The 15,813-nt window shown below is 38.6% G+C and overlaps 1 protein-coding gene across 7 annotated transcripts in view; it reads right to left on the bottom strand.

Annotated features, from left to right (window-relative positions):
* LOC121522478 (diacylglycerol kinase beta) overlaps window positions 1–15,813 on the bottom strand; it is a 187,192-nt gene that overhangs the window by 109,808 nt on the left and 61,571 nt on the right. For all 7 annotated transcript variants that reach the window (XM_041806912.1, XM_041806913.1, XM_041806918.1 and 4 more), the window contains 8 exons: window positions 14,364–14,516; window positions 12,949–12,998; window positions 10,324–10,398; window positions 7,789–7,908; window positions 4,309–4,426; window positions 3,795–3,883; window positions 1,273–1,389; window positions 137–235 (listed from right to left, as the gene is read on the bottom strand). In XM_041806912.1, coding sequence (XP_041662846.1) covers window positions 137–235; window positions 1,273–1,389; window positions 3,795–3,883; window positions 4,309–4,426; window positions 7,789–7,908; window positions 10,324–10,398; window positions 12,949–12,998; window positions 14,364–14,516 — 821 coding nt within the window. The remainder of the gene's footprint in view (window positions 1–136; window positions 236–1,272; window positions 1,390–3,794; window positions 3,884–4,308; window positions 4,427–7,788; window positions 7,909–10,323; window positions 10,399–12,948; window positions 12,999–14,363; window positions 14,517–15,813) is intronic.

Raw genomic sequence — 15,813 nt, 5'->3', positions numbered from 1 at the left:
AGCTCATGCACGTAGTGAGGATGATGAAACACTGCAACAACAAACCCTCCGTCCTTCTGCTGAGGTGAACTGACTCTCTGTTGTACATACTGTACGTGCAGTGTTGTGTATACGGAGCAGAGAGGAGGCTTCTCACCAGGACGACGGGGCAGATGTACGAGGGCAGCAAAGTGTGGTCCCTTAAGGCTCCTCCGTCACACTCAGGCTTCACGTTGGATGCACATTTATTATGGAGCTACAGAGGAGAAGCACAAACAGAAGAAGAGTGGGTGGATTCCATCTGTGACATTCAGAGCATCAAATGTTGATGTGTTGAAATGCTGCAGCTCTGAGGCCGTTTATTCTGATGTATATGAATGGACTTAAAGATGTACAGGATCGATCTAAAAAGACATCTGTCTGTAGCTCTGAGGTGAACATTTTAATACTGACCTACTGCGTCTACCAGAGAGAATTTCAGCAGCAGGATTGTCCCTGAATAAACTAAAGGTCAATGGTGCCATCTAGTGGATATAACAAGTAAATGAAATAATTTATTAAAAGTAAGCAAACACCAGGTTGAAAGACTTTGTGGGGATTTACAGTTGTTTTGTGGGTCATATTAAAATGCAGAAAACACATCATCAAATGCTATTCAAACATATTTGTCTCACAAACCTTTAAAATTAACAGTTGGGGTTTAATTACAAGATAGATAAAAACATTTATGGTCGTTTTGAACAGATTTATGTTGCAAAATGTCAAATATTAAACCTTTTTCATTGCTTTCCTCCAAGCAGTAGTACTTACTAAGTAACACAGAAATGTCTAGCTTAATGTTTACATAATGTGCCAAAGATCTGGATCATAAAACAGCTAGTAGCTTGCAGCTCATGGAAAAGGAAGCTTTTGCTAAATTGATTATCTTGCACAGCAGATTAAAGATGCCACAAGCTGTCAAAGAGGTTTTATTGGTCTTTAAGGTATTTACATTAAACTGTTAAATTTAAGGGTCAAGGTTTGGATAACAGTAATGTTTGTGGTAAAGGTTGGCAAGTCTTCTGGACAGTAATTCGCCATATGTGGAGCCCATAGTCTTAAAGCTCAGCAAAGCTGTGCAAAAACTAAAAAAGGCATTTTGCTTAGCTAGAAAAGTGATTATAGTGCAAATTAGATGAGTGGACTTCTGGGAAACAGAAAGAAAAGGCTAATCGGTCAAATACCACCTTAAGAAGAGTAAAGGAGTATTTTTATAACCTGTGGTGCATGTAGAACCATAAGAAAGTGACTTACAGTGATCTGACACCACACACAGTGCAGTCCCGTCAGGCCCTGGTAGCACTTGATGCTTCTGTGACAGCGGTCGCATTTAGTCGGAGAGTTCCCCTCCATCCAGATATGCTGCATAGCCTGCAGGACAACACAGCAAACCAAAGAACAACAAAGATTTTGTGTAATTTATGCTGTATGCATTGTCAATGACTGGTTAACTCTTCACTATGTTGATTTTGCATGTTTTCTGACCTACATATGTTTTTCTCTATAGGCATTCTTACCTTTAAAAATAGCTGAAGAAACACTGGGGACATTTGGCAACTTTAAATTATTCATAACTTTGACTTAAAATCTGTTGTACAGTTTTAACTAAGGCTGGTAGCCTGCATTGTGTTAATCACAATATAATAAACTAATGCACTCATTATTTTTCCCATGCTACTTAGTCCTTCTGGGCTTACCATTGTAAACCTCCTGTATCAGGGCTGCAGCTGGATACTACTCAGTGTAGGATCTTCCTGCTCTCACAGTGATGAAAATTAAATCCACCACTGCTCTTTAATGTCTCATTTCACTTAAAAATCTCACAGACAGCTCAATGGACAAGTCAGAAGTCATCTGTACCCGGTGATATCAAATATTTTAACTTTTTACCATCACTTTACTTTACTTTTCAATCCATAGCAAGTTATTTTTTTAGTGGCGAAGCTTATGTTCCTGTTTTCTTACAAAAAAAGAACATTTTATCCAAACAGGAAGCTAAATACCCTCAGCTTAATGATAGGAGAGATAGTTTATTTTCTAAATTCTAAATTGCATTATGCAGGTTTTTATGTGGGAAATAACAACAGGTTTAAGCTGTGTTGAAACATCACTGGTTTGTCTGACAGTCCTAAGTGCACCATCCAAAAGAACAGGCAGGTGACATGTCACCTATAAAGACTCAGGTGAATGACTGCTGCAGAAGGGACAAGAAGGCACAGATTTGCAGGAATAAATTGAAAAAAACTACCCATTAATTTTGTTAAAACCCAACCAAGCTAAAACTGAAGTCCACCAATGCCTGGGCTTGCTGTTTACTGCAACATCTTTAAAAGAAAACAAAGCTGGAGGCCCAGCTGACTGGTGTGGGGGAAGTGAGCTTACCCCACATGTCCCTGAAATCCTGTCCCTTCCTTTTGTTGTTCATCTTTTTCTTTAAATCCCACTTTAGGTTAGGGATAGTTTGTCTTTATGTGCCTGAGCCTTAGCTTGTACCATTAAGACTAAAAAAATTACAGAGTAAAACTAAAGCTAGGAACAACATGCAAGGAAAATCCTTTAGCCTAATATTACACACTGCCTCAGTGAGTCATTTTGTACATGCACTCCTGCATATTTAGTCATGTATAACAGTGTTGAATGGTGTATTTGATAGAATAAGCACTTTCAAACTGTCTCCTAGTTCTAAGTCATGGTTTCAGATCACACCGGTGTAGCGGTGCAGCACTCTCAAATCATCAATTTGAAAGTTAAAACAATAAAATACACCTCTTTGACTTCTTTAGAGTTCCACACTGAACACGAATGAAAAATGTAATTAACTGTGATTGACTACTAAATTCAGGGATTAATCGCAATAGTATAATTTTTTGACTGCACAAGTTTCAACGTGATTATTAAAACCTTCCAGCATTTAGGTCTTAAAGTAAGAGAGGTTTTGGAGGGATGGGGGGTAGTTTCCAGCTAATATTTATGAGGCACACAGGTGTAGTGTAGGCGTTAGGTTTAACAATTCATTTCCTGTGTTAGGAGAATTTTCCACACTGATGTAATAAAATTATGTTTTTTCTTGTGAAGGAAAAGAAAACGAGGCCTGTCTTTTAAATAATAGCCTGAATGTCTGCTCTTCCCTTCAACATGTATTTAAACATTAGTATTGTCATTCATTGTCTGATAATGCTCATGTAAAACTACTAAAGAAACTAAAGAAAAGTTCAAACTTGAACTGATTTTTCCCTTTATCACATCAACTCATACTGAATTTGCAGTATGAATCAGAATAATCACAACAAATCATTCAGCCCTAGACCAATGCTCACCTAAGGACAGCTGGAATCTATGCAGTGCAGGATAAAGTAAACCTCAGTTAGGGTTTGGATCATGTTTCTGGGGTGAAACTATCCACAAAAGTTTGATCCAAATTGCAAAACAGGCAACTAAAACTTGAGTCTGAGCACATTTTCCTGGAGAAAAACTGATAAATGAAGCTTCAAAGAAACAGAAGTGATGCTTAATGGCTTTTAGTTTGTTAAGGAGGGGAATTAAAGCCCCGTAGGGCAGGAATCAACATGTGATTGTAGAAATACTTCTAAACCACATCACTGCTCAATAACAGAGGATATTAACCAGAGGAGAAAGCTTCCCTGGCCTCAGAGACCGTCTCGTGATCTCTGCTGGTCTGTTAAAGTCAGAAGGAACTCATTACCCTTCATCATGTTATCATGCAGCACTGCGTTTCATGTGCAGAATAGAGCCTTTCATGCATTGTCTGCTCTTACGTTTGTGTGTCTGCGTGACTTGGCGTAGGTGCTGATGCAGGCGGCGATGTCTTTAGAAACACACCGTTCATGCACCGTGTACTTGCACGCTGTGATGGAAGAGAAAAAGGATGTTAAAATGGTCAAAAACAACATCAGAAAAAACTGCAGAAACACAGGGGACACTCATAACTGTGTCTTCTTTATAACTGCAACAAAACAGCAGGAAATAAGAGGTTGACGACATCAGGGATCATTCAGACAGCAAGTGAGTCAGTATCAATAACCTGAGCTCACAGAACTGCTTCCTGGTAGGATTTCATCAATAATGGAGTTAAACGTGATAACATTGTTAATGTTTTTTTAATGATGACCGCAAGGACTCTTAATTGAAAAACAGAATCGACTCAGAGGCACTTCAATCGGAGTCAGATTCAGAGAGAAAACAGAGAGAAGGAAGAGATAAAGATGGAGGAGAAGACAAAGAGGTATTGACAGAGACAGAGAGAAGAGATTTAAACAGACACAGACTCACTGGAACAGCAGAGGCCCTGCTTACGGACTCCCAGCAGCATGGTGTGGCAGTAGTTACAGTAGGCTGGTTTGTTGAAGTGCTTCAGACGCCAAACGTGCTGGCCATCCTCCTGTACATTCTGTCAGAGACAACAGAGGAGAGACGAAGCAAAACAATCACCTTTCTAGTGGGACAAAGTCGTAAGAGTAAGTGGTGCTACCAACTGCACAAATTAACCAAATAAAGACTGTACTTTGTTTGAGCACAAATGATGGGTTTGTTGGTTCCACCATTCTCATTCTGTAGTTTTGCTTTTTGTATGTTTTACTCTTTTTTCCCCAACATCTATCAGCTGTTTGACTTGATCATTAATCATCATATCATGTGGTTTGTGTGCATGGAGGCTTGATGACAGGGTGGGAGGTACAAGATTTTTCTAGTACTTTCCTTTTCAAACTTTACAGGAATTCAAAACAACTAGATTTTGGCAGGGGCACATTATGCCTTACCTGAAATCTTCTTGGTGTTCTTTGTTTTATTTTATTTTATTTTATTGCCATTATTTAACCTTTATTAGGCATTGTAAAGGCCTAATCTTGTGATGTGTGACTCGTGTGACTTCAAGCTAAAAGAGTTATCATGCATCAGTAGAGTAGACTAGTCGATCAGTTGACTACTCTATACAGCCCACAGTAGACAATACTGAACTACCTTTTACTTTTACTTGAGTAGTTATACAGACTAATTTCACTTTTACTGAAGTAATTTTAATCAAAGCAGCAGTTTCTTTTGAGTATTCTTGTTTCAATGTTACAATGCCAAAATGTCATTTAGTAGACACTTTTGTCCAGATGTAAGTCGCTCTGGACAACCTGGCAGTCATAATGTTAATGGAAAAAATAAGGCTGACATAACTAAACATGCATAAAAAAGTGATATAAAATGAAAGGAAAAACATTAATAACAAAAAAGGTACTTCAAGTGAAACTGAGATCTCTGCCTATCAAGTTGTGCTAACTCAAGCTAAAAATATGGATCCTAGATCTATAGTCCTAAATCTGCTGTCCATACACTGCTACACATTGTTTAATTGCAATGCTCATCCACTTCATTGGGTGGCGCTTTTGTGAAAAACACAGAAACACACAGGCAGAGCTTGAGCAGTTTTGCGAAGAACGGAGTAAAACTACGGTGTCCAGATGTTTGAGCCTGATTCAGACCTATCCACACAGACTCAGTGCTGTGATTGCAGCCACAGGCGACTCTACTAAATACTGACTTGAGAGGGGATGAATATTCATGCAGTCACTTATTTGCATTATATATTTCTATCTAATTTACATTACTTTGTATAAATCTGTTTTCACTTTGGTGTTAAAGAGGTTTTTGTCATTTGTTTTAATCAAAAAAAACAAATTATATTTAACATGATTGATTTATACAATCAATAAAATAGTAAAACTCCCAAGGGGGTGAATAAGTTCATATGCTTCTGAATGCCATGTGGCACCTGTAAAACAAAAACTGGCCAAGTTAAAGTTTCTGACAGAAAGCGTTGACCTCCTTTAACTATTTAGATTGTATTTCTATCTGTAACTGATCCTTTCTTAAAAATAGGGATGCACAATATTTTCCTAAAAAGTATGCTTAAGTAAAGTAAAATAAATGATTTTAAAAACTACATAAAGTTCACAAAAAAATGACTCAATTACAGTTATATGAGTAAATGTAATTAGTCACTGTCCGATCCTTCTTGGAGACAATGCATATCATGATGGTTGTGGGAAAATGATGAGCACCAGCAGCACCAGAAAACTTCCTTGGTGAATTTCCTGGAAAGACAGACCACCAGCAGACTTTTCTTTCTTTCTCTATCTTGGATGCTACAGCTCTCTCTCCATGCACAGAGGTTGGCAGTTAAATGTTGCACTTAAAGCCTGTTTCAACTGTATGTGTGGGCAATGAATTGATGTGACCTGCAATAAATCATTTCTGATGGCAATATTTCCTTTTTTTGTTACGTTTTTCTGGGATTATTCTTTCCAAGCAAGTTATCAGAGCCACAACTTTTGACAAAAGAGAGCTGCAGGTTGAGGATAAGTGCTCTAAAGGAGTTTCAGAAGTCACTTTTTTATGTCCAATAACCTGAGTGTTGGCTTGTACAGTATTTTAAATGTAGTGTGTTGTTGCAACCAGCTTGTGATACAGTATGACGTATGAAAGCATCATTCAGTGCATATAGTATGTAGCCATGCTGCATTTCATGTAATCATATCATATCATCTTAAAATCCTCCTTTCGTAGATCTAATCAATGAACACACCACTACACTGAAGGCCTAATGCAAATAAGGCTGCAGGGGTTAAGATCTTAGGTGGTGTTGTGCTGGCATATTGACTTTTTTACGCAGCAGGGTTTAAACAAAACCTCTGATTAAACTTCAGATCAAGAGGAAACATAAACCAAAGACTATTAGCAGTAAAACTGGACCATATGAGGAACACTGCATGCTTTTTGGATTTGTTGCACTGCAGGATGAGTACATACTGAGGTTGGTCCCCCAGCAGGTGCTAGAAATGCAAAGAAAGTCAAACTGTGTTCTTTATGTGGCATTATTTAGACGGAGACTTGCAAGTGTAAGGTATATTAAGCAAGAGAAATAACTCTTCAAAAATATCACTCACGCTGTTTAGGACCACTATAAATGCTGTAATTTATGAAGAGCTCTCCTTAGTCCAGCCCTACAGAAATAAACTTTTGAACATTAAACCTTAAATGCGTCTCTCTGTTTTCCAGTAAAAATTAATACACCACCTCTTGGGCTTCTTGGCTTTAAAAGCTTAAAAAAAAAAACAGATAAAATGGGATGTTGTATTTTATTATAACGTCTTGGTTACATCATTCCTCTTAATAAAGCTCCGTTATTCTGTAATTCGCTTCTTAAGAGAGCATGATGTCTCACCTCAGCTATTTATATTTTACCACACGGACACCACAAGATAATAAAACCCTTAATCCTAGCGTGGCTCTGCAAACATAAATTTAAGTATAAATCTTTGAGGTATTAAAAGCTCTTTTGGCTGAAGCTCTTCAGAAACTGAGATGATGGAGTCTCAGACTGCAGAGATTTGAAAATATTTAAATGTTAATTTAGAAGCATTACGCATGGTTGGCACACCAAAGATCATTTCTGTCCTACAAAACTCAGCATCATCCGTACTTATGCAGCACAGGATGAAGAAAAACTTGGGCTCTGCTTTGTAAGAGAACATTTAAATGCAAAGATCCTCTTTACTTCCCTTCCTGCAACTTTGAATTAATAATCAGAAAAACACAATGTCAGATGATGACAAGACAGCATGGTTGCACCTAAAAGGAGAGATTTTTAACTTGGAGGATCTCAAACATCTCCACTTTAAAAGACAATACAGGCTAAATGTGCTCAGAGCTTGACATTTAAAGAAAAAGAGGCTCGGAGGATCAAAAGGGTCTGCTATGTACCGTATCCATGCCCAGCAGGACCAGTAAAGGGATGGTGGTGAGGCCTCCTCTGATCCACTCCTCCAGTGTGACTGTCCCATCTCTGTCGAAGTCGATCTCCTCCATCATCTCCTTCAGGATCTACAGTCACACAGATGTACGCCTAGGTGTTAGTGTCATGATGTAAACACATACATCTTTTCCTCCAACACAGATCATTTGTTTATATGTTCAGTGACAGCAGATGTATATCAATTGTGCATGAATTTAATGTATTTTGATATAAATAAGGGGTCCAGGATGTATGATATCAAATGACATCAAAATAGAGGATGCCTGAAAGTTTTCTCCCTCTAAACTTCTCTCCATATCTTCATATCCTAGGACTGCATTATTGCTACAGTAAATACTGGTACTGATAATTGCATTCTTAGATATTGTGCAATTAAGGAGAAAGATAGTATTTAAGGATTATTTTCACTAATAAAACATAAAATTAGACAAGAGACTAAAAAACTGATTGAGATGAGACAACAGGCAAAGAAAGAGATGAAACTGGCAAAGGTACTACCGATGAAAATTAGCCTCCCAGCTAACTTGGGTACATTTACATTTGCTTGAATGTTGATTTATGTAAACTGTCCCTTTTCAAATAAATAAATAAAATTAAAAATTTTAATTAAACACATAAAGCTGCACAACAAAACAAAACCTAACTGAAACCAAATTAGTATGGCTTTTATAAGTAATCAATAAGAGTAGCAGCAGTAGCAGCAGTGGTAGTAGAAGTAAGAATAAGAATAAGAATAAAAATACAAAATACTAGCACGCTGGTAGTCGAGTGGTTAAGGCGTGCCATATACACAGACGACCTGGGTTCGAATCCGGCCCGTGGCACTATTTCCTGCATGTCTCTCCCCACTCTCTTCCCTGTTTCTGACTCTATCCACTGTCCTATCCAATAAAGGTGAAAAGGCCAAAAATAAATCTTAAAAAAAAAAAGAAAAAAAAAAAAACCGTAATAAAATTGAGGAAACAGACATGCAGATATCTAGTGAGTTTTTCATTCAATATACATATGAGTTATACAATTATCTGTCCAAGGTTGCTTTTAAACTACGGCTGAACAATTTTGAAAAAATATCTAAAAATAAAATTGTGACTGCTTTGACTCACATTACAAATTCAATATAAATTGCTGTTCTGCAGAGTGATCATTTTTACGTCATTCTCATTAAGATAAAAAAAAACATACAAAAATAAGGAGAGTGGGATTTTTGGTGAATCATTTTTTAAAAAATGACACTTGAATGTTTGCATATGTTGAGCAAAACATAAGTATTAGCCTGTTATTTTGACTACCATTTCAGGTTCATGAAATATTGCATCTTCTGTGAGTTGAAGATTGCAGCATATTGTGATTTTATCTGAATTTCGATTAATTTCTCCACCCTTTATCACATCATAATGTGTCACATCATATTTTATTGTATCATCACGTTACATCATATTATATAGCAAGGTATGTATCGTATTGTATTGTATCGGAAGATGGAGTAAATGGAGTACCATGCAATGTAAGGAGTCACATGTTACAAAGTAATCTGTTAGAGTACTTAGATTACTTTTTGTTGTAACGAGTAATGTAATGTCACAATCCAAATAATCCAACAATCTAAATTCCATTCTCTTCTGTGGCCACAAAAAGAGGAAAAGAAAGAAGCTCCTTGAAGCGTCTGCACTGTTTGTCCTTCTTTTTCCGTATGCAAGTTGGCACGTAGCAGCATGCCAGTGGGAGGAAGCACTCTGTGTCAGAATGCCTGCATCGCTATCTTACTGAGTTAGGGAGAAGGCAAAGAGACACTGTGGAATTATCCCCCTTTATGTTGGATTTTTGGATGAAAGGGACATCAACATCATGGTGAAATGAAAGTTTAAAAGCTCCATTTTTGTTTTCATTGAATCAACTGTGCAGCCTTTCTAATTATGCACGGTTATTATGCACAGCGTTTGTGTTATTCTGTTTGCCTCTACTCAGTCTCTTATCATATTGTTAGCATATTAAAGAGCTGTAAAGTTTTTCATGTCTATTTATCTAAAGAGTTGAACATTTCTGTTTATTTCACCAGTCTCCAAGTACATTGGGGTGCATGCTTATACATATAAAAACATCCATTATCAATAAAGTTTTAAAATAAAGTTTTTTACAAACAAACTACTTTTCTAGCACCTGGAAGTAAGATTGGCAGTTCTGTAGCAAAACCTGATTCTGGTGCTTTCTTTCACCAACACTTTCCAGGGGTCTTGGAACAGTTTGATTCTGCTGATAATTTCACGAGTTGTGCGGCCTTTGTCAGCATGCTGAGAGAGCAGTTTAAAGCACTTTTGTGGTTGTTTTTCTACATTTTTGGAACCTAAATCCTTCTCCTGCTGTCACTGAGGCTTCTGCTGGTATAAAGGAAGAGTAAACAGAGACTAAATCTGCACAGAGGGGACTGTTTACCTTTCTCCCTCCTGTTTTTCTGCAGACTTTACTGCAGCAGCGTTTTCACTCACCGGTCTCAGTTCTGTCGAATCCCACTCCAGATACTCAGCGACATGTACCATCTGGTTGATGATCCGATCCAGCTCCTACAACAAACAGGAAACACTTTACAGAGGATGAAGACGTGCCGAGCAACTGGTTGGTCAAACAAAGAGGACAGGGAGTAAAAATGATCAACTTTTTGGGTCTGTTGTAAGAAAAATGAGAGCATTGTCCTTAGTTGTATCAGTTAGTCTTATTCTGCATACAAGGGCAGTGTAAGACCACTTAAACATGCTGTAATTGGGCACTTTCTTGCCAATGGAGAAAATTCAGGTTTTTGAAGGGAGTTGTATGGTTCTATTATCTTTAGACTGTTCATTTTATACAGATGATGTTGTTTGGTACGGTCTTTTTTAAGAAAAGCAGATCTTAAGACATAAAAGAACAGCTAGGCACATCCACAGACCTGTATTTTGAGCTAAAATACTTAAATATTAGCATTTGCATGATATTAGCATAATATATGAATGTACAGGTGCATCTCAATAAATTAGGATATCATCTAAAAGCTTTTCTTTCAGTAAATCAATTTAAAAAGGGAAACTCATATATCATATAGAAAGCTTCTTTTGCATGAATTACTGCAGCAATATAGAGTGGCATGGAGGCGATCAGTCTGTGGCCCACTGTGAGCCATGAAAATCTTGAGTGAAATCTCAAACATAAAACAACTACCAGACTGCCTACTTCCACAGTGGTGGTGGTGTTGGCTAAAATGACTTTGAAAATTTCATCATATTTGATTAGAAATATTTTTTTTCTTTTTTATCAAGCTGTAGATGTAACCTGTTGAACGTGAGGTCAGCCCTACACATGGGTCTGTATGTGTCTGCCTGAGTGAGAGAGTGAGTGATTATACTGTCTGAGCAGTACAAGGTTGCATCAGCGGAGGATTAGCGACATCTTATGGCAGTTCATGGAGCATAAAGGGCTGGGGGTCAAGGGGGGGCTGGAGCCCTGGACTGGTCACCAGTCAATCACAATGCTGACATATAGAGACAGGTCTGCTCACATTCACACCTATGGCCAATTTTAGAGTCACCAGTTAATCCTAACGAGCATGTCTTTTGTGGTGTGAGGAGGCCGGAGTACCTGGAGAGAACCCATTTATGCTCGGCAAACTCCACACAGAAAGGCTCTGACTGGGAAGCGAACCAAGGACCATCTTGCTGTGAGGCAACAGCGCTAACCCCTGTGCCGCTGTGCAGCCCACTCACTTCGATGTTAAGTTTAAATTACAAAAACTTAAAAAAAAATAAAAATAAAAATAAGGGAGAAAAACAGCTGTCATAGGGCCCTAAGCATAGTTGTCCTCCGCTGGCGTCATGCTCTGCCTATGGCCCTGTGGATACCTTATTAGGGTGAGTAGGCAGAGCTACTTCCCTCCCCTGTCCAGCATTCTAAGAAGGATCCCAGTTAATTGTGGTCAGCCATATACAAGGTTTTAATCTATTCTTGTTATTTTAAATGTTTGTATATCTTCTCTAGTTTCTTCATTTAAAGAATGCTAAAACGTTGAGATGCACATGATGAAGATGTTGTAAATCGATGAAATGTGCTTTATAATCATAATCTCAAAATTGCTCAAAATAACCCTGATAATGATTTTTAGACTTAAAGAGCAGCCCTAGCATTTAAATATACAAAGTGCAAGCAATGCAAGGCCTTAATTTATGTGTGTTATGTACACATGGCAAAATTTAAAATTTGGCACTGGGTCAATGTACAGCAATAAGCTCTGCTACCAAAGCATGGCACATTATATGAGAGGTCTTTCTGAGTAAACTTAGGGCAATGAATCTACACCAGACATCATAATTACCAAACTAAGGCAAGAAAATGTGGTGAGTTATTTCCATCTTTGACTTTGCCTGTCCAGCACTGAGTAGCAAAGAGACCCAGATCCTTTCTTTCATCCTACTACTGTGAATTAGGTTTGTCTGCTGTTGCCTCAATCACAACAAAATACAGAGCAAGGCTGGACACTGGAAACGGCAGTGCCAACTTGGAAGTTTCATACATTGCTGCTATTCGGGACTTTTCGCAAACAACACTTGAAAAAAATTCTGAAATCAGAATAATAAGTGTATATTAATGTGTGCACAGTGAGGAGTGAGGGGACTTGAAAATATCCTCATCTGTCAAGAGGGGGCCAGCAGAAAATTTAGATTTCAGAGAGGCCTGTTGAGTAATATAAACCTCACACAGCTATGGCTAGCTCCACAAAGAGAAAACATCCCCATAGTGGCCTCTCCCTCTCTTGGGCCTACTGACCACCATCTGCTGTCAGTGATAAACTAATTATTTATACCAGCCTAGCTTTGAAAAGCCAGCTATTCCTTTAGAGTATGAGCTCAGTAATAGAGCCTGTGTTGGTATGTATAACAGAGAGATAATCTGTTTATGTTCTCACTTCAGCACATGGCTGAACTGAACACGCCTCCTTTAGAAACAACGTCCTGATGTAAATGCAGCAGCTCCAGGAGTGTTCAGGTTTCTGTTCTTAAAGCTTCTGACCGAGTGAAAACACCAGAGAGAGAGGAAGACAGATAGCAGAGAGGAGGATGAGGTCACAAGACTAAAAGAAGACTCACCGAGCTGTCCAAGACCCCGTTGCCATCCGTGTCATAGAGCCGGAACATGACTACAGGGGGACGAGAGATGAGAGACCCCATGGTGATTCAGATTCTGTCACATTATCAGCAGCTCTTTGAAGAATTTACTCCTACTTCCTGAACTCTTGTTACACTGCCGCAGGGTTAAAAAGAGTGACATGAGCCTGGGCAGAGATTATCCTCGTGAGCAAGCGCTAATTTAGAGACATTAAGAAGTCGACTGGGCAGAGCGGGCTTAAGCATGACACTGACGCTCCCCGTCACCGGGTGAGGCAGCAGGAGAAGGAGGGAAGAGGGGGGCTGGGAAATAAATGGAGTTATTAGGAAATGTTCATATGTTTTCAAAAGATAAATGAGGTATAACTATATCCTTTATATTACTGTAGCTTATCTTGATGTTGATTCTAATAAACAATAGGTCTAATGCTCAGTACATAGAGGTTAAAGGAACTACTAACAGCAATATACCTGTAGACAATAAGAGAAACTCTCACTACTCAACAGTTCCACCAAGTTGCAACACCTTTTGCCAAAGTATATGTGCAATTTATACACCACTTTTTCTCTTTCTTTGATTTAGAAATATGACTGAAGATAACTAGTTTCGATCCTTTTTGATACTACCCATAAAAACCAGACAAGACCAAACATTTGCATCACAGTAGGACCTTTGTAAAAATAATGCAGGAGATAACTGCAGCTGTGTGAACGGAGTCACTGCAGCTCAAGCAAGCTGTCTGACTGTTTGGAGTGGAATTCAGTTAGGAATGCACAATTGGTAAGATTTTGGGCAATAATATTAGCTTAAAAGGTTACAATTTGGTATCAGCAAGTATGAAAACTATAATTATCAAGAATTGTAGGACAACTCCTGCCCAGTATCTAAACTGTTCACACCATGGTCACACCTACCCATCCACACCCATTCATTCACTGATAGCATAGGTTGCTATGGAGAATTGACCATCAGTATGCTTCCATACCCATTTACACGCCACTGACACAGAAGTGGGAAGAAACTGGGGTTATATGTCTTGCCCAAGGACACATCATGAATGACCTCATAAATGCTCTAAAAAATGAATGGGCACAAATTCCCACAATAACACTGCACAAACAAAATCAACAAAAAAACAAACTCTTGTGGCTAGCCTTCAAAGTAGAGTGGAGGCTGTTATAGCTGCAAAAGGGGCAGCAACTCCATATTAAAGTACATGGATTTGAATACAATGTCATTAGTCACTGTTGGTGTAATGGGCAGGAGGTTTATGAATTTTGTTCTATATTGCCCAGCCTTGGGGAGACGTATTGTTGCTACTGCTGACAACCTGAACAGACACATGTGTAAGAGGAGCTAACATCCGCCTACATCCCCCATCATCCCTGACACTCACACTCCAGCTTGTCCTCTGGTGTCCCCCTCTCCAGCAGAGAAAGGTAGCAGACAATGTCCTTGAGAAAGACCACCTGGGGCGATGGCAGGGGGGAGCCTTTCTGAGGGGATGGGCTCCTCCGCAATGACAGATGTTTCTCTGAGTGACTCCTCTCTGTGGATGGAGAGAACAAAACTTGAGATTTGTGGTTCTAAAAAGTAAATGGAATGGTTTGTTTAAAATGTAGGAAAATCAAGTCTTAAAAAAGGGACATTACAATATTTTTTCACAGCTCAGACGGATGATGGAGACATGAAAAGTTGCTGACTGATAAATTACAGCCTCATGTGACAAGATGGACAGCATCTTCACTGAAGGAATAATAGCCATGTTTTATCTCACTCTTAATCTGGTTTTAGAAAGATACACAGAACATCTACAAATTATCTTATTGACAATAAGCAGAATTGTGCACCCTTTTTATTGACCTTTGTAAGGCATTTAACACATCAGCTCTCAAATTCTGATTGTTTAAATCCAGACAGAACTCAGTGTTTCCAAGCCAACGGTTTCACTTTTTCCTCCCTCACTGTGACCAAAAGTGTTCCCTGCTCAGTTCTGGCTACACTCATGTTCATGTTTGGCAAATGTTTGTTTTTAGATTGTTATTGTGTGTATCTGGACTACATATCTTGTATTATTTAATTCCACGGTACTATTTGCACGGGGCTACTATTACCCGTGGACCTCTGATAGTTTGTGAATTTCCCCCTGATGTCAGTATTTGGTGTGGTGCATTCACACAGGATAAGCTAAGTTTGTAATGTACTCAAGTTTACAGACATTTCTGAAGGAAAACATAAGGGTGCTGCATGGCTGCAGCAATGAAAATGCATTGCTAATTTTTCTTTATAAAATTCATACAAAGATTGCAATGTTGTACACATCACATCCTGCAGGTGAAGTTTCCTGCATGTGACTTTAAGCAGAGTTTACAAGAGACAACATGTGCTGAAATATTTTTCAATCTCTCTATACATTGTAACAATTTTAGAACAGTAGGAAGCCGTCCATTATCAGTTAATTAGTAATATATCTCCCCTATCTTCCATTACACATCCAGGTTGTGTAAGTCACCTGTGCGTCTCTGCAGCTGATCAGAAAGAGGAAAAGAGAGAAAGTCGAGCATCCCTCCCATTAGTTTTTATGTAGTTGATGCTTTAATTATTCTGCATCCCATACATTTGGGATCATATCCACAACAACCCTACTCACACAGATCACATGCTGCAGCCTAACCACTGAATGTCAAGGGACGCATTTCAAACCATAAATTGTCGTACTAATGAAGTGTATGGCTAGATAATACTGATATACTCAAAAGAGAAACTGTAGGAAGCAGAGCAGGAGTGCTGTTCGTATGAAGGGAGTAGTGGTGAGCGCACATTTGAACTGTGGAGTTTAAAAAGAT

This window comes from Cheilinus undulatus, linkage group 15 (genome assembly GCF_018320785.1).
Source record: "Cheilinus undulatus linkage group 15, ASM1832078v1, whole genome shotgun sequence".
NCBI lineage: Eukaryota > Metazoa > Chordata > Actinopteri > Labriformes > Labridae > Cheilinus > Cheilinus undulatus.
This window is presented reverse-complemented; position numbering and strand designations above follow the sequence as displayed.